General features: G+C 45.9%; 1 protein-coding gene across 13 annotated transcripts in view; it reads right to left on the bottom strand.

The window, feature by feature from the left end:
* Positions 1-2,589: 2,589 nt before the first annotated feature.
* The window catches only part of CSNK1G1 (casein kinase 1 gamma 1), a 193,996-nt gene continuing 176,800 nt past the window's right edge, over positions 2,590-19,785 (bottom strand). For 9 of the 13 annotated variants that reach the window (XR_014809745.1, XR_014809766.1, XR_014809765.1 and 6 more), the window contains 2 exons: positions 17,237-17,343; positions 5,608-8,752 (listed from right to left, as the gene is read on the bottom strand). Coding sequence is in view for 6 of the 13 variants with exons in the window: in XM_021093859.2 (XP_020949518.1) it covers positions 8,698-8,752; positions 17,237-17,343 (162 nt within the window). In the remaining 7 variants the exon portion in view is untranslated. Of the gene's footprint in view, positions 3,738-5,607; positions 8,753-17,236; positions 17,344-19,785 lie in introns of those variants that run through there. The other 4 variants (XR_014809746.1, XR_002344535.2, XR_002344536.2 and 1 more) reach the window with 1 other exon arrangement.

The raw sequence follows: 19,785 nt of genomic DNA, 5'->3' as shown, positions 1-19,785 counted from the left end.
TAGGTCCCCCTGGGGGGCGGAGCTCGGCTCGCCGACTGGGCTAGCAGGGACGCGGGCTCGTGGGTGGCTGCCACGTTACTGCGGCCTCATTGGCTCCCCAGCTCGCCAACGCCGACCAACAGGAAGAGGGTCAGCGGAAGGCGGCGCCGGGAGAAGACACTATAGTTTCTAGTAGGCAGAGCCTGCACCCTCTCGCCCTGCCTTTGCGGGATTGCAAGTCCACTGGCAGGAGGTGACCGATACTTTACGTGAGGAAGGGCATCGATGGGGCAGAAGACACTTAGCGTTGTCCGTATTGGGACAGTCAAGGATTAGTCACCACCACATTGGATATAAATGTGATAGCCTCAAAGACTAGCGGCACGTTTCTGCCTACTCGTAGTATAACCATATACAGCGACCAGAATTCTACTCCTGTGCAAAACTTGCTTCACTTTTTTTTCTTTTTTTGGTAATAACCCATTGGAAGAAGGATCTGAAAAAGAGTGAATGTATCTATATGTAAAACTGAATCACTTTGCTGTACACCTGAAATTAACACTTTGTAACTGTTCATTTATTTATTTATTTATTGCTTTTTAGGGCCACCCCCGTGGCATATGGAGGTTCCCAGGCTAGGGGTCTAATCGGAGCTACAGCTGCCGACATACACCACAGCCACAGCACCATCAGAGGCGCCTCTGCGACCTACACCACAGCTCACCACAACGCAGGATCCTTAACCCATTGAGTGAGACCAGGTATCCTCATGGTTCCTCATCCTCATGGTTCCAGGTTGGATTTGTTTCCGCTGCACCAAGTTGGGAACTGCAACTCCAATTTTTAAAAGTCCTACTTTTTTTTTTTTTATTACTAATCTCTATCACAGTACTACGTTTTTTCCCTCTCCCTTCTCTAATTGTACTGCTGTGTTTGTCAATGCACACTTTAGTGTGTACTCTGGTTCTTTTTTTTTTTTTTTTTTTTTTTTTTTAATGGCTGCTCCCACAGCATATGGAGGCTAGTGGTCGAATCAGAGCTGTAGCTGCCAGCCTATGCACAGCCACAGCAATGCCAGATCCAAGCCGCATCTGCAACCTAGACATCACAGCTCATGGCAACGCTGGATCCTTTTTTTTTTTTTTGTCTTTTTGCTATTTCTTTGGGCCACTCCCGCGGCATGTGGAGGTTCCCAGGCTAGGGATCGAATCGGAGCTGTAGCCACTGGCCTACGCCAGAGCCACAGCAACGTGAGATCCGTGCCGCGTCTGCAAACTACACCACAGCTCACAGCAACGCCAGATCCTTAACCCACTGAGCAAGGGCAGGGACGGAACCCGCAACCTCATGGTTCCTAGTCGGATTCGTTAACCACTGCGCCACGACGGGAACTCCGCAACGCCGGATCCTTAACCCACTGAGCAAGGCCAGGGATCAAACCCAAAATCTCATGGTTCCTAGTTGGATTTCTTTCTGCTGCGCCACAACAGGAACTCCTGTACTCTGGTTCTTAACTTCCTTTCTTTACCTGTTTTCCAAGTAACTACATTTTTTGTGTGAGGAATGGACTGTGTTGCCCTTACTTAGTATACAGCTCTCCTAACTGCTGCAGGGCTAAGTGCACAACAAATATTGATTGGAACAGCATCACTGTTAGAAATGAGATGGGAAACAATACCTGCAACAATCTTAAGTTTAGTCTCCCTTCTCTAGAAACCTCCAGGAAAGTCAGGGATAGTAGTCAGATGTCCCCAAGCAGTATCTCAGGTCTCCAAACAGACTTGTTGTTCCCAACAGTCGACAACACATATACTTAAGAACTGGGAGTCTTACATCCTCCGGCCAAAAAAACCCCCGCACACTGACATCTTTCTGAAACTGGGAACCATAGCATTAAGTAACTGATTTTCAAATACTAACTTCATAGCAATTCCTGGTCTTCACAGCCCTGATCTTAGGTAGACATGGCTCCTTTTCCATTGTTCACCTCAGCAATTTGGTCTTTATATAAGGTGCCAACCTGATTCTGAAGTTATGCATGGCCCCTGACATTACCTTGTCCTTTCTTACACTGAGGTCACTGCAGGTGGTCTTCAGAGCTTCAACACAGTTTTCTCAAACACAAATGACATTTGCTGGGTTTTTTTTTTTCGTCTTTTTTTTTTTTTTTTTTTTTTTAGGGCCACACCCACGACACATGGAGGTTCCCAGGCTAGGGGTCGAATCGGAGCTATAGCTGCCGGCCTAAGCCAGAGCCACAGCAACGCCAGATCCAAGCCCCACCTGTGACCTACACCACAGCTCACAGCAACGCCAGATCCTTAACCCACTGAGCAAGGCCAGGGATGGAACCGGCAACTTCATGGTTTCTAGTCAGATTCGTTTCCCTGCGACAAGAGGGGAACTCCAGCAATGTTTATTTTTAGAGTAACCCATAGGAGAGGGCAATGTTCAACCCAGAAGAATGGAGCAAGAATGCCAAAGTATCAGGCATTATTTTCACTCACTGGAGCCTTGAATCATATCAAAGTTAGTCCTAGCTGGATTCTTAGTTACAAATGAACCAGGAGACAGTAAAACCAGGCAAACCAACCAACCAAACAAGCAAAATTAGCCAAGAAAGGTAAGACATTTTATTTTACATACAAAAAGGGTGCAAACTGAGTCCTTTCCTCCCCAGACTGGAGAAGAGGTATTCGTAAAGATCACATTTATGTTTTCCATGGTGCCCTAGGAAACGGGCTACTCTGAGACAATTAGCAAGGCCCATCTCCATTTTCTACAAAGAAGGCTACTTCCTCTGCAGAGGAGTTTTTACTAAATGGTGTATAAATCTCTCTCCTGGAGGAACCATTTCAAATACACTTGAAATTGACATTCATGTTTAAAAATACTACAAGTTTCATTTTCACAGCTGAGCTTTGCAGACCAGTGCCAGGGTTTATGAAACAATTAGATATTACATATCTAAAATAAAAGGTTAAAAAAGGCATTTAACAATAATCAAACACATCCACGCATCAATTAAAACTGATTTCCACAGCTAATTTATACATTATCTCGGCTTTCAGAATTGCAATCAGTATCCCAACATGTTTAAAAGTACAACGGGCAAAGATTAAAGAAATAGGCAAAATAATAAACATAATAAATTAGAGCACATAATACATCCAATGGGAATTGATGAATCAACATTATTTTCCATTGGGGGGCTTATAATATTTTTGGTTTCATCTCTATCTTTCTGTTTACTCTTCTGCTTAATAAATGGGGCTCATTCCCAGAGCCAGCTTGCTGCCACATTAGTTTGAGAAACTCACTTGTTACTTATTTCCCGGAATATTTAGGAACACACAGTCCCAGCAGCCTGGGCTGTGAGTCTATGGAAGTGAAATGCACAGATGAGTGAGCACGTGCGCACACACACCCACACACATACAAATTCAACCAGACACACCCATCTGTAAATATATTCCCCCCTCCCCAAAGAAATGGCTCACCTTCCTGAGACATTCCTGAAAGACTGACAGGCCTCTTTAAAAAGCTTTCGGTTTAAGGGCTGGCCTGGGATTTGGTCTGGAGCTCAGAAGAGGAACACTGACCATGTCTCATGTGCCCTGAGAGAGGGGACTTGTGAGGAAAGGGCAGTCAGGACAGCTGTCCTCTCATGTGTGTTACCGGGATGACTGCACGGCATCCCCGTTTATAACCATGGATAACCATCTGCTCTGAAGGTGGCGATGGCACTGGAGAGATGACTGTGAGGAGTAAAAGAAGAAAAACGACAAAATCAATTCTGTCCACAGAACTGAGGTTCTTTTCTAACATTAAGTTTGGTAATCAAACTAGAAATATATGGAGTATATGTTCACTTTTTCCTTTGTAATACAAGCTGAGCTACAAATACTGGAGTGGACTTCCTAGTTGCTTTTTGAGAAAATATGTCAACTACTACTGTCTATATCCAGGGAACCTACTTACTATTTTGAATACAATGGAGAAAGCTACTCTTTTGCACTCAGTCACCTGCAAAAGGAATTAGGAAAAACATACTTTTAAGACGGCTTAATTGATCAAAGACTTCGAAGATTCCTTATTTGTGGCTAAAACACTGCTAAAAACTCTGCAAACCCTCAGAGGGGCCATAGTTTCTTCTCTTATTCAGAAACAAAATCACTCCCCTCCCCCACCAAAAAACAACCAACCACCCAAGAAAACAAAACCAACCCATCGTGGGGAAGACTGGGCTATCAACCTCTCTATGGGACTTTCCTGGGGCCCTGGAGTCAGCAGAAGCAAGAACCCCAGAGACAAGTACCTGTTGCTCAGGCCAATCCAAATGGGGTGCCTAGTCATCCTGGCTCACTAAGAGTTTTTAGAATTCATCTGCCCACCTCAGGGCAATGGTAGGGATGGTGGCAGTGGCCTGGCAACAGCAATGTCGCCTGTATGGCACCGTGAGCTCCTGATCTGATAAATTCTAGCGCTAACATGGCCCTGACACTAGAGACAACATTGTCAGGGTGATTCACTGGAATGAAAACTGGTTTAACTATGAAGATGGAAGAGGTGACTGGGACATGGGAGATGTATGAGGAAAAAGATGAAGTTCCTTAGAGGAGATTCTTTCTAGGCTGCCATGGAAGTACTTATTTTTGAAAAAATGCAGGCCATGCTGCTCACTGGGAGGGGGAACAGGTTATATCTTTTGCATAAAAAAAGTTAAGGCTATGATCTTCAGTAACCACTCTGACACAATGTTACCATCACTCATTTCTGAGGACAGAAGTGGTTACTAACACTGAGAACCAACACTGAATATGTACTCCCAATGTACATTTCCAGTGAACTGAGTTGAAAGGTACTGGACAACTCTTCTGGCTAATGGCAGGGGCTGTTACCATGAACTTGGAGTTCACTGAGAATGAACAGGCCAGCACTTCTACTGGAAACCTCAGGATCCTGCTTTCTTCCATTGCCCTGCATTCTGAAGTAAAATGGGGCTCTAACTGAAGGCCAACCTAGCCACCTGGCTTTGTACCTTCCTAGACCTTGTTTCCTCCTAGACAGACCCCAAGTGGCAGGAGGATGTTAATTAAGACAGTCCTGAAAGCATGCTGCTGCTGGCACACCAGGGCCATCCCTGTGGAGCAGCCTGGAGTGAGATCACTGGGAAACGTCAAGGGGTGCATAGCAAGTGATTGACCTGTACCTGCTTAGACTGCACAGTCACACACTGGTCATAAAGGACGGACCCTTTATGTCATGGTGGATTCCTGGCCTGCTTGCCTCAATCTGCTCAGGAAGCAATGCCTGAGGACTGCAGGGCTTGGGAGAACTCCTAATATTGTCACAGCATAATGCTAACTCAGAAACGATGGCATCAATCCCAAAGGAAAAGACCCCTGGGCATCATGGCTGTGAAGTGGAGGAAGCTCAAAACCTATAGAGCAAGTGGGTGGGGGTGGGCGGTGGGTGGAGGGGAATGCCCAATCCCAAGGGCTTGGTTGAGGAATAGTTAAGCAACTGTAGCAACGGGGCTGAGGGAGCCCCTATGGGATCTGCTGACTGGGAGGGAGCCCTGATGGGATCTGCTGACTGAGATGCAACTGATGGCCAAATTATTCATTTTATTTATTTTTTTGGTCTTTTTTTTTTTTTTTTTTTTTTGCCTTTTCTAGGGCCGCTTCCCGCGGCATATGGAGGTTCCCAGGCGAGTGGTTAAATAGGAGCTGTAGTCGCCGGCCTACACCAGAGCCACAGCAATGCGGGATCCGAGCCACATCTGCGACCTACACCACAGCTCACGGCAACGCCGGATCCTTAACCTACTGAGCGAGGCCAGGGATTGAACCCACAACCTCATGGTTCCTAGTCGGATTCGTTAACCACTGCGCCACAACGAGAATCCTTTTTTTAATTTTAAGGAAGATCACAACAGGATCTCTAAAAGGTGTGGGACCACCTTGGAGTGCCCATGGCCATGGAAGGATCACCATTACCATGCATGCCAGAAGGACTTGGGCTCTTCACCTTTATTATGAGAAATCAAACATCTAATAAGAGTTTTGGTGGGGGGGGACAGCGAGTGAGAATAGTGCATTAGAAAGGAAACCGCCCCCCCCACAACTGCTCAGGTTCAATCCCTCAAGAGCTAGCCTCTTAAAAAAAATTCAAGATGCCCCAAAAGGTCACAAAGCGAGCTATAAGAGGGCTTGCCCTGCAGCCAAGCTGGTAACTGCCTTTGCTTTTTTGAGGAAGTGGGAGCAGGCAGGCGCTTAGTGGGATACGCAGTGCCAGGGATGCTCCAGGCGTCATCACCAGTTCCCTTTGTCCTTCCTTGAGAGGCACGACATTTTCTATACAGGGATGTGGAAGTTAAGATTCTATATAAGAAGTCAGAGTTACCCAAATGCCAAATGAAAAACTATATAAGTTTTCAGTGATAGTGCCTTAATAGCTAATGACAAGGGGGCAAACCCCAATATTTTAAATCCTTGTGAGGAAGGGATGTGACACTGCGTCTCCCAGCCATTCCATTTTGCTTATAGGAAATTTTCTTCTAAATAAATGAAAGATTACAATCCTTGCATGAGCGAGGCAGGTTTGGAGTGATACTGCCTAGCCAAGGCCCAATGGAGCACAGTTGAAGCACAGTAGCTCTGATCCACACTACTGCTGCTATTTCTGCTCCACATAAGATACATCAAGGGACTTGGTAGGCAACAACAACTGCCAGAAAGTATGCCCACATCCTCCAGTCCAAAAGACAGCCCTACACCTTGAGCCAGAAGCAGTGATTTCTGCGTTCCCCAAACCCCCAGACTAAGTCACCAGCCATTGTCCTCCATGGCTAGCTCTCTCTACTCCCAGATCCAAGACTTCATTCCCTGATGTAATTAATCCTTTCTCCACTATCACATCTGGAATAAAAGGTCACTGTGTGGATAAGCCACTCAACTCAAATGCAAGTCAAGCATGAGAAGACTAACTCCATACATCAGTGACTTTTCAAGCAGTGGACGAGGAACCAAGACTCTTCATGGCAGCATGTCGTGTGACCACACCGTGGGAGGCAGAGAGTGCACTAGGAGAACAAGCTCTGGTTGTGTGGCCGTCTTATCTGGCAGGAGCCTATGTTCAAGTGAGAAGGCAATTTCAGACCTTTCATTTCAGCCTCGTTTCCCCTGGAATTTTCCAGCATAAACCAATCTTACCCTCCTGTTTACTACAGCCCCATGTGCTGAGTCCTAAGCCTGCTGCTAGGGACCTGCTGGGAGGAAATCTGCAGGTGCTTGGTTTCTGATGAGACAGACCAGCCCAAATGCGGTAACTCAGCTATTGGGGCAAAAAGTACACACCAATTTTATTTCCCGGCCCTGTGATGAGCCAAATCCTGAGGTTCCTCTGGCAGCTGGAAGGCAGGATCACTTTCCTTCTTGTCCACTAGTGGCAATATGGTGGTACTGCTTCAATTTTGTCCCCCAAGTCATTAAGGAAGTCACATGGCTATCTAGTTGGAAATCCCTGGCAGTGGATGAAAGAGACATTTCAGATTTTTGAGTCAAGCATCTCCGTCTCTGGGATGAACTGTCTCCTGGTCACAGTCTGGCTTGGCTGGCTCATCCCACGTGCTGGAGAGCTGGACTGTCCAAACTGCAGGTTGATGAGGTCAAGAGGCTCTGGTAGGGACATTCTACAACAGCTGAGAAGATGAATGAAAATTCAAGTATGTTTCCTTGCCAACCCGAGTGTTCACTCAGAATGACAGAGAGTTTGGCTTCTCTTCTGGGTGCTGCGGACCCAACTCTTTCCATTGAGAATGTCCTCTGGACCCATATTCTTTCTGAATGGCTTGGCTGGCCCCATCCCCCTCAAAACAGAAAAAAAAGTAAAACTCCGAAGATAACCAGACACAATATGCATCTGCCATGTTTTTTGTTTAAAAAAAAAAAAAAAAACCAAAAGTGCAATAAAGTCAGTTTTTCCTTTGCTCAGAACAATTCGCAACGTTCTACGACTGGAGAACAGAGTTTGCTTGTCAAGAAAGCTAAGAACGTTAACACACAGGGACAGTAGACTGCAGATTTCTCACAGCTTGTGTCCTACAGTGTAACTTCACAAAAGGGAAGGAGGGAGTAACCTGCAGCCCCCGGGCCAGCTGGGGATGGAGGCTGCACAGGTGCCCAGGAAGAGAGAGCCACACTGCCAGATGCAGCCGGTAGGTGGGAATGGGCCCTCTCCAGCCCAGGCCTGCATCTTCCCCCTACCTTCTTGGCCACACCCCCAGCCTCTTAAGCTCCTTCAGCGGACAAAGCCTTCAACTCATTAGCTTTTCCGCTGGAGAGGGCTGAGGGTGGGGCAAGAACCAGGAGTAAACTAAGGGGAGGGAAGAGAATAGTAGTCCTTGAGTTTTTGTGAATGACACCTTCACTGTAAACAATAGGAGGGAGAGTCAACCAGGCAGCCCCAAGGGCAAGTGGTGGAGGGCCCACGGCTCTGGGACCTGCTCAGAGCCTTAGGCAGGTAGGGACAGCCTCCCATCCACTGGGCCCTGGCTGCCCACACTGGCTCCTTCTGGGGGCATCTGTTTTCTTCTTTTTGGTTTGGATCTCCACCCTCCCCCACAGAGGAGTCCCTTCCAATGAGAAATGGCAGGAGCTGCGGGTGCAATCGGGTCAGAGTCCCCAGGGCCTGAGGACTCCTGGGAGGCACTGGTCACTTGTGGCGCTGAGCAGTCTTCTTCCTTTTCCTCTTAAAGAAGCAGCAGCACCTGGAGCACAAGGAACAGCACAAGTCAGTGAGGGAGGCCTGCAGCTTCCGACGGATTTCTGTCTGCCTCAGTTTATGGCAGGGGTGGAATTTTCCCCTGACACCCACCCACAGGGCCTCCCACCCTCTACAGCATACACACTGGAGGCAGTGGGAAGTCTTCTGGGAAAGCCAACGGAAAGAGCTGCTTTTTTCCAAACCTAATTACCAAAGCACTGCAGGCCAGGCAGGGCTGAAAGAGATGATTTTGGAAGAAGGATAAAGAAGGCTTATTTCCTAGTCTAACACCCCAATCTGGATGTCAGATTTTTGTCTTGAACCAAGGCTGGCGGTCCTCAGGGCTGCCTAAGAATAGCCAGCATTGTCTGCCCCTTGATACAGAAGGCAAAATTATTTAAGGTAACTTCAGTGGTCCGTGGGTATGGAGGCTAAGCTACGGCAAACAAACGCCACAAAAAATATGATGTTTGGAACTCTAGGAAGCTCTCACAATGCTACCAGCGAAGGATTAAGGATTCTCTCTGCCCTTCATCCCCGCCCCCCGCCAGCTACCTGGAGGAGGCAGGAGAAGCCCTGACTCTGCTAACTGTGTAAGTCCAGGTCTCTTGACTTAAAATCAGCACGGCCCACTCTTCCTTCGGAGAGGATCAATGCCACAGCTGATCACCAGGAAGCATCTGGTTGCAGAGTCCTCCTCCACTTAGCTTCCTGAGACTGCTACTGATGTGCCCGACTAGGTGCAAGGACTGGCCCTGTTTAGGGGGGTGGTCGGGGCCCGATCCCTTCATAAGCCCTCTAAGTGCTGCCTGTTGGGTCATAGCCACAGCTCTGCCACATCCTTAGCCTGAGTACCCCCTCTGTACTGCTGTCTTTGGAATAGAAAGCGTCTCTTGCTTATTAGGCAGCAACTATTCCAGAAGGGGGTGACTGAGGGCTGTGGCATGGCTGGTGCAAAAGATAGGTCCTTTCTAGGAAGCTGACACATAGGCAGTGAGAACGTGAGGGGTAGAAGGTGGTGGATGAATCAGCGATGCCATATGATGGAGGAAGTAACACTGGAAACATATAACTCAGACTTGCTGGACCCTTGAAAGAAAAGCTTTTCTCAGAAAACTATCTTTGGGTCTTCTGCCTAATCCTGAATTTAATGCCCAAAATAGCCATACAGAAAGAAAGAGCTGTTGCTTATTTCCTCCGCTGTAGCTAGGATTCCCTCCTTTTTAAGTCAGACCCCATGGTATTTCCACACCCAGTGGATTAGTTACTAAACCTGTGGAGAAAGTTTCTTAGAATGCAGAAATAAATGCTTTCACTGACAAAATGATGGAATTTAACCATATCTGAATGAAGTAAGCATGGAGATTTTAGAAACAGGAGCTTCAGAGGGTCTGAATAAACAATTTCTAAGAGAATCAATGACATGTTATTTACTATTAATGGGTATCAATACAGTCACTAAACAAAGTGTCCTGAGTATTTAGTGACTGAATAAATTCTTTTAAATAAAAACTACCAACACTTTTGATTGTTTAAAACAGTCCTCAATGGAATCTCTGGGGATGGATTTTTTTTTTTTTTTTTTTTTGCCTTTTTGCCTTTTCTAGGGCCACTCCCATGACATATGGAGGTTCCCAAGTCTAGGGGTCTAATCGGAGCTGTAGCCGCCAGCCTACGCCAGAGCCACAGCAATGCGAGATCCGAGCCACGTCTGCGACCTACACCACAGCTCACGGCAATGCCGGATCCTTAACCCACTGAGCAAGGGCAGGGACCGAACCTGCAACCTCATGGTTCCTAGTCAGATTCATTAACCACTGCGCCACGACGGGAACTCCTAGATTTTTTTTTAAAAGGTCTTTTTTTGTACTTATGCTTTACAAAAAAGACATTTTTCAAGTTGAATGTCCAGAAATTATTAAAGAAGGCAAATTACATCTCACGGGAGCATCGATATTTCAATAGAGTTACCTGTTCTCAGTTAACCATGATTTTCACAGAGATCACTAACATTTAAGTCAATATCTAAGTCTTTTTGGAGGATGCTAAAATGATGATTTTGTGTTTTTAAGTAAGAACAATAATTTAAAAGTTGGAAATACTGTTTTGGTTCATTTCAAATGATGATACAATTCTTTTTTACCTCCTCCAAGGCAACTCATAAGAATTAATGTCTGGAGTTCCCATCGTGGCTCAGTGGTTAACGAATCCAACTAGGAACCATGAGGTTGAGGGTTCGATACCTGGTCTTGCTCAGTGGGTTAAGGATCCGGCGTTGCCGTGGTATAGGTCGCAGACATGGCTCAGATCCTGTGTTGCTGTGGCTGTGGTATAGGCCAGCGGCTACAGCTCCAATTGGACCCCTAGCCTGGGAACCTTCATATGCCACAGGAGTGACCTAAGAAATGGCAAAAAGACTAAAAAAAAAAAAAAAAAGAATTAATGTCTGTTTATAAGCATACCATATCCTGATGTGCAATGCTAAATTCAGCTGATTGGAGGAGAATGTAAGCTGTGCTTTAGAGCCCTAGATTAATTTTTGCTAGTTACTGCGGTTAAAGCTTCAGCAATCGCAGAAACTTTCAACAACTCTACCCATGAGGAAACAGGCTCCACAGTCTATTCTTCAGCTCTTTGGTTTCTGTGACGACTACCAGCAGTAGGACCTGGTAACTTGGTCCAACCTCAGACAGAGCCCACTGACTGACTGTACGGATGTCTTACTCTCAGAAGAGAATGATGGCAAATGATGATGAGCCCTTCTTGGGTCCTGGGTTTTCTTCCAGCTGATTCTTTGAATGGCTCTCCCTCAGCTTTTCCTTGTCTGTGCTTCTCTCCTTTGCTGTACCTGTACTCTCTTCCCTTGCTCTAATATCTGGTTCAAGCCCCACAGTATCCATAAAGTCTTCCTTGACTGTCCCTGTCAACAGTCACCTCTGAAGGGACAGTAACATAAGGGGTCTTTCAGGTGTGTATGTCTTACCTCTCCAAGTAGACTGTACCTAAACTCTCTGGGGAAGGCCTGGGGACCCCCTAGAGTTCCAAGCACAGAGTGGATGAGTACACAGTAGGCCCTCTATTTGCAGTTAGGATCATGTGAGTGACAGCTCATAGGAAAAAACAGACCACAACAATGCCAGATTACACAGACAGATGTTTGCTAAATAAATAGGCCAAATGTACTCTTTGATACTATACTATTACAAATTCTATCTCCATAAAACCTAATTGTTATCTTCAATACATCCCTGTCCCTGGGGAAACCCCGTACGCAACTTGGCTTACACAGTCAGGGTACAGAAACTGGTTCCCAACCCAGACAGTGCAGACAAAAAGAAACAAGGTATTCATCACATCCAGCAGACTGTTATCACCACACAGAAGATACCCATGCCTGCAGACGATGTGGGAGAGTTACGATTCCAGCCCACGAAAGGCCAACTAGCTCAGGAGCACCTGGGCAGTCACAGGCAGTGTCCAGGAAGAGAGGCGGGGAGGGGGCTCTGTCTCAGAGCAAAAATGTGCCTCACCCAACAAGGAGTCTTTAGGGCTTCCCCATCAATATACCTCATGCTGTTCCCAAGAATGCATTCCAGGAACCTTTCCCAGGAGTGGAAAAGACAGGATCCAATAACTCATTAGCCAAGTCAGCCCCTGGCCCACTATACCCTCTTATAAGGAGGGGAAAGGAAAGGACAGGAGAAGGGTGGGGGGAGAGGGGAGGAGAGGAGAAGAGAGGAAAAACAAACAAAAACCTCAAAACAACAACGTCTTTCTCTCCCCCAAGAAGCAGCTCTCTTATTTGGAGAGACTCGTATTCTACAGACAGAAGAACTACCTGAACCAAAAAGAAAAGTCAGAGAATTTTTCTGAAAGTTGTGAATTTTCAAGGCTAGAGACTAAATTATAGAATGTGAGATTATCTGGCAACAACTGTCCTTGGGAATTGTGTGATAGTTAAATTCTGCTTATATAACTGATATATAACCTAGTCATCCTATCTCTGTCCCTCTCTGTCTGATAACATCTGGCTATATTATTTACTTTTTTGTTTTTCATTTTTGGCTGCTCTGCGCATATAGAGTTCCCAGGCCAGGCATCAGATCCATGCCGCAGCTGTGAACCTCATCGGATCCTTTAACCCAGTGTGCCAGCCTGGGGATCAAACCTGTGTCCTGGTGCTGCAGGGACACTGCTGATCCCATTGTGCCACAGCAGGAATACCTCTGGCTGCATTAATTTGAGAAAAACTTCACTCAGCTAATAATGAAGATACTTCAGGCTATTATTTTGACAGGAGGAGGTAGCAATGAGGTGGGTTAGAAAGGAAAGAAAGAACAGATTAATTCCTGGGTATGGGCCTGCCCCATCCCCACCCTGTGGATCTAATTCCCTAGTCTGGGTAGGTATGGCACAAGGTGGCACTTGGAAGCCAGTGAGCGTTCCTAAGGCATTTTGTTTGGCTTTGCCAATCCCAGCCTAGCCTGGTCCGCTCCCCTAGCATGTGGACTGGAGAGAAGGACTCACCACAGGTTGAGCATTTTCAGGCAGCTACAGAGTGTGTAAAGAGAAAAACACAGAAAGGAAGAGAGAAAGAGAGATATTAGTCCACAGAGATGAGATGGAAGGACTCCCTGTGAGCCATGCAAACATGCAGTATGTGTCTGTGTTTAGTTTCGTCCTCTGTCAAGGTAGGGTGAGTAGGCCCAGGCCACTTGGTCCCCACACTAAAGTGGAGGGGGCAGGCATGTGACAGAAGCATCAGGTGGCAGCTGGAACTCTGTGGGGGTAAAGGCGAAACAGGAAGAGCTGGGGGGAGCCCCAGGGGTGGCCTTTCCTGGGCAACTTCCAGGAAGGTAGCAGGAGAAAGAGCATACGATTCTGCCTGGAAGAATTCGATCAAACCAAGGCCAGGCCATTTTGGTTCCCATGGAAGACCTACTGTGTTAAGCTAACCTCCCGAATGCTCTGAGGGAAAAAGAAGCCCCTGGCCTTTCTATACATTCGACATGTCTGACAAAGACAGTCAGGAGTTAGCTTTTCCTCTAGAGGAGAAAACAGACGTAAGAGACACTTTTTCTTATTAGGAGATGACTGAGAGTGAGGAGGACCACAGCTGTGGATAAAGGTTTAACTGCCAGAAAAGGGCCAAAATCCCATCCTTGTTAATTCTGAGGGGAAATGAGGTCCACATTTGTTAAGTTGTAACTAAAGCCAGTGGATTATTAAAAATTCCTGTGTTCTTACCATAACAAAAATCAACCAAAAAGCTACCTTGCCTTACTATCCTTCAATCACACTTAAACCAAGTTCATGTGTCCTAATAACTAGAGAAAAGGTAAGTTAGATGTTTATTTTGTTTATAGAACAAAAAACATTTCTCTCCTCCTTTACACAAAACAAGCTGGGTAAGGAGCCCAAAGTCAAAAGCCTGGAAGGGAAGGTTTCACACTACCTCCCTAGTACCCTAGTTGGATCTTTTTTTGCGGGGGTGGGGGGTGGGGTCCCACACTTGAGGCATGTGGAAGTTCCCAGGCTAGGAATCAAATCAGAGCTACAGCTGCCAGCCTCAGCAACACGGGATCTGAGCTTCGTCTGTGACCTACACCACAGCTTATGGCAATGCTGGATCCTTAACCCACTCACTGAGCGAGGCCAGGGATCGAACTCTCATCCTCATGGTTCTAGTTGGGTTTGTCAACCACATGAAGGGAACTCCCTAGTTGAATCTTAATATAGGCAAGAGCCCCCCTTTGTCCACAAGCAGGCTGCGTGGACAAATGGCATCATAGCTATGTGCAGCGAGGAGCTATTTGGGATGCCTTGTGCTTCTGTAGCTGTGACTTCTTCCCATGAAAATGATTAAGCAGATGGACACACGGCTCCTCCCACCCCCCCACCTCCCCCATACATAGAAGGCCAAGAAGAAAAACACATGGCTGTGTCCTGACAGTTCCCTGGGCAAGATGGATTGGTAGCTCATGAAATCACTGGTGAATCAGCACACAAAATGTCCTAAGCTATGAGCTTTTGGGTGGCATCTGGTTGAATACAATTGCTCCCCTCTTGTTTCCACATTGTTCAGAAGGTTCAAAGCAAAGAGGCACAGTGGTCTTTTTTGCTACATGGGGGGATTTTAAACACTCTTTACATCCTAGAATTTAGATTATACCAAAACAGAATACACCAGATTGAAATCTCTTTGTGTGAATGGCTCCCTATCTTATACAAAGGACACAAACACCACACTCACATATACAATTAGAGTACACACTTACCAAAATGAAATGAGATAAATGGATTCAAAGAGAAATCTGTATAGGGCATATTATAGGACCAAAGCCCATTGAATCCTGGTATTCAAGGTAAACTATTAACTCCAGAGCACAGCTTCTAGCCTTCCACGTAGTAGTCACAACACTGAACTGGGAGTGAGGTCGGGTGGGAATGGGTGCAGCCATCATTCAAGCCCTGGCAGTGTTTGGATCAGACCACACTAGTACAGTGGTTCCTAACCTCAGCTACATATCTGAATCACCTGAACTTAAAAAATTCCAGATGGTCAGGCCGCGTCCCTGATAAATTAAATTAGACTCTCTCCGGCCAGGATTCAGGCATTTGCATTTTGTTTTTGGCCACGACCATGGCATGCAGAAGTTCCTGGACCAGGGATCGAACCCAAGGCATAGCGGTGACCATGCCAAATCCTTAACTGCTGGGCCACCAGGGAACTCCAGGCATTTGTATTTTCTAATATGCCCAAGGAGATTCCAAAGTGCAGCCAAGGTTGAAAACTCAGAGGGTGGGAGTACCACACTGTTCATTTGGGAGAATAAAGTTTTATCACAGAAACTGACAAGCTGTCAGTACCATTAAAATCCCCAAAGTCCCTGAGAGGGAGCACATTTTCTCACTAAACATGGTCTCCTCCTGACATTAAAAACTCCCCCTACCCTCCTTATGTATTAGGGCCTTATATTAACCAGGAGAGGAGTATGTAAAGCTGCCCATGGTCAGCAAGGACTCAACTAGAGAGTCCAAGTCATTCCCCACTGCTTTTTATCCTGGGTAGGAATCCTCAAGTCTTGGATTTCGAAGGAAAGGAACTCTTGAAAGCAACATGAGCTCATCTTGTAGGTGGGCAGCAGAGCAGAGCAGTAGGCAGGGGACAACCATGCAAAGTGAACCGCAAGGAAGAACACAGGTCTGGATTAGCCTCTTACCACCTTTTACTGAGGCATAAACATGTCCTAGCTTGTACTTAGGCTATGTGGGGTCTCAAGAGATCACTTAGGACACAATATCACTATAAAGATATAGTCTGCTTCTGAGAACAAGATACGGGGATAGCCTGAATGTACTTAAAGAGTTTATACGAAAAGTCACCTATGGAAGACTTGGCAGTAGTTACTGACTTGCAAAGGACTTCTCTCTCCCTACTTCATGCTGTCCTAAAGTTTAAATGTGGATCTGAAGTTAGGATGGGCACAAAAAGGGAAAGAAGTGACAGAAATGCTGCTTTTGCAGCAGAATCAGCAGCTATTTCACCTTCTACCCCATTTTTTAAGAGTTTAAACACAGACCATGCAGAGCAACAGGGGGCTGGTGGTATGGGCAGGGCAAGACATTCACATGCAAGAGAAGCAGAAAAGGGAATGGGTAACCTCCTTACTCTCTTGGGATTAGTGTGATTGCCTCTTCTTCTCAACACTTTCATTCACAAGACTATTTTTCTTTCTTCTTTTTTTTGTCTTTTTGCCTTTCCTAGGGCCGCTCCCGTGGCATATGGGGGGTTCCCAGGCTAGGGGTCAAATTGGAGCTGTAGCCACCAGCCTATGCCAGAGCCACAGCAACGTGGGATCCGAGCCGCATCTGCAACCTACATCACAGCTCACAGCAACGCCGGATCCTTAACCCACTGAGCAAGGCTAGGGATGGAACCCGCAACCTCATGGTTCCTAGTCGGATTTGTTAACCACTGAGCCACGACAGGAACTCCCACACAAGACTATTTTTCTTGACTGAAGTATCTGAGTATCTCTGAATTCACAATCATTTAAGTGAGAACAAAATGGCTCGGAAACCCTTGTCAAGGACTATAGACACAGAGTGGTTAGCCAAGAACCAGAAATTGAATGTGTTCAGCATGGCCCATGGTTTAGATAAGTGGATTTTTCTCTGTGTACCTTAGGGAGAAAGAGGCTACAGGGCCCTGAGGGGCTCATGACTACAAGCTCTTATAACATGATGCTTCTAGTTCATGTCTTTTGCCCCACGGGGACTAGGAAGAGTGACTGTCTTCCCAGAAATCACAGCTAAAGAAGCAGCAGCTTTAAGGTACCATGCAAAAAATAAAATGGTCAAAGGAAGAAAGCTGTGGATACAAGTATGAAGAATCCATTCTGAAATGAGCAGCACACGAGAGGAAGAGACGGAGAAAAGACTTTTCGATCTATAACTCAAGAGCCCCCTTGAAAGATGAACGTACTTAGCTTCTTCCACTACCTCCACCTCGGCATGAGCTGTGATTGGTGCGTTGGAGTGGGCTCCTGTGGGATCATCGACATTCAGCTCTCCATTGGTTGAGCTAACCACCTGAAACAAAAAGACAGAGTATGACAGATGCCATGGCAATAGGGCGCCTCCTGCCAGTGCCAGAGAGGGTCACTAAGGGAGATCTGATCTCTAGCTTAGGTAACAGCCAGGCAGTGTTTGGAATGTTTATTTTCCTGGGTTAGGGGGCCAATTGTCCTAATTTTAGGGAATGTTCCCAGGCTCATACCATGTGAGAACACAAAATGCAATGATTTAATCATGTAATGATAATAACTTTCATACTGAATGCCTACTCTGTGTCAGGCACTCTGCTACCGTGTGTGTGTGTGTGTGTGTGTGTGTGTGTGTGTGTAAACTGAATCCTCAAAAAATCCTATAAAATAGGTCATATTACTGTCATTAATTCTACTCCTCTCAGTTTATTATACTATAATTATATATACACTCAGTAATGATGTTAAAAAAACTCTAAAAAGGAAATCAATAATGAGCATCAGAAACTATAAGCAATCACACTTTCCTTCAGAAATTTCTTCATGGCTTTGGACCATCGGTTTGAAGTTACTCAAATAAGACTGCCACAACCTCTCTGGTAAAAGGGCAGACGGTAAGGAAACACTTTCCCTTGGAAGACCAGTCTTATTTCAACAACATTTATTTCAGGTTCAATGTCATCCCATTTCTCACTGCTGTCCCCGAACTGTAACTGAAGGCTCTCACTCCTGTCATCTGGTTAATGTGGAACCGATCAGGATTCTCTTGTTTGTTGTGCAGCTGCTTCTGCCACCTGGTTTCATTTCCAGCACATGATTCCTGTTTATGTGGGTGCTGGGAAGTGGGAAAAGGGACCCCGCTGGATAAACCACTCTGCTGTTAAAGACCTTGGCTGAAACATGGAGAGAACCACAAAATAGGATAAATGGTTCAGATATCATATGCCCTCGGGCAAGTAACTTTTCATCTATTTAAGACTGCTTCTTACAGGTTGATGTGAGAATTATACAGGAAAAGGAACGAGACTGTGTCTGGTACAAGACCTGGTGCACAGTAACGGAGGCAGCATAGCATAGTAAACAAAAAATGGCCTCTAGACTTACTCAGCCCTGGATTTGAACCCTAGCTCCACCACTTACTCGGTGTGGGTCCTTGGACAAGATCCTCACTCTTTCGGTGCCTGAGCTTCCTAATCTGTAAAGTGGGGAAACGATGCTGCTTACCCAACTGGGTTACTGTGCAGACAATCCACAGAAAGTGCTTCATTAGCCCAGTGCCAGGGTACAGGTAATGGCTCAAAAATGTTCGTGTAACTGTTACTCTCTCTCTACAAATGCTTACTCTTATCTCCCTCTAGATCTGGGTCCCCATCAGTTCATTTGTAAAAAATTTCCTGCATAGTTATAAAGAGGAATGTGGAAGGAAATGGGTTTTTTTTTGTTTGTTTGTTTTTTGTCTTTTTGCCATTTCTTGGGCTGCTCCCGCGGCATATGGGAGGTTCCCAGGCTAGGGGTCAAATCGGAGCTATAACCACCAGCCTATGTCAGAGCCACAGCAACTCGGGATCCGAGTGACGTCTGCGACCTACACCACAGCTCACGGCAACGCCGGATCGTTAACCCACTGAGCAAGGGCAGGGACCGAACCCGCAACCTCATGGTTCCTAGTCGGATTCGTTAACCACTGCGCCACGACAGGAACTCCCAGGAAATGTTTAGTATAAGGTGTCTTTGAGGTATTTATTCAAAAAGAGAGGAAATGGCAGACAAGATGAAAACTAGCTACCAGCAGTCTACGCCTACCATTGTTTCTAAACCGTATTTATTGTTTTTATTAATTATACAAGCTTTAAAAAAATAAAAACAATGGTACACAGTTAATAAAAGAAACAAACATTAAATCTGGACTTACCCATTAGAGACCCAAATTTCTGCTAGTGATCAAATTTAGCATCTGATTAATGGAACCACCTGACCTTATTTATCTCCTGACATGATACAATGAATATTATATAACAGCAGCTACGTAGCATGCTTGCCAAAAAAAAGTTTTATCTGAATCTAAGTATGATGGGAAACAAATCTAAAATGCAGGACATTGTATAAGACAACAAGCCTAGATTCTTAAAAAAAGACATGTCTCAGCCCCCACACCCCTCCTTTTTAAATTTTTTATTTATTTTTAGGTTTTATTTTGACGTTTTTGCTTTTTAGGGCTGCACCACAGCATATGGAAGTTCCCAGGCTAGGGGGCAAATCAGAGCTACAGCTGCCGGCCTAACACCACAGCCACAGCAATGCAGGATCCGAGCTATGTTTGCAACCTACACCACAGCTCATGGCAACGCTGGATCCCCGACCCACATGAGCAAGGCCAGGGATCGAACTCGCATCCTCATGGATACTAGACGTATTCGCTTCTGCTGCACCACAATGGGAACTCCCTGCTCCCCCTTTTTGAACAAAGGGGCTACTGTTACAGATTAAA

Source organism: Sus scrofa, chromosome 1 (genome assembly GCF_054392235.1).
Source record: "Sus scrofa isolate SSC_HxYL_T2T_F1_AM1 chromosome 1, Sscrofa_HxYL_maternal_Yorkshire_Landrace_v2.0, whole genome shotgun sequence".
Classification (NCBI taxonomy): Eukaryota; Metazoa; Chordata; class Mammalia; order Artiodactyla; family Suidae; genus Sus; species Sus scrofa.
The sequence above is the reverse complement of the archived record's forward strand: the minus strand, read 5'-3'. Positions and strand labels throughout refer to the sequence as shown.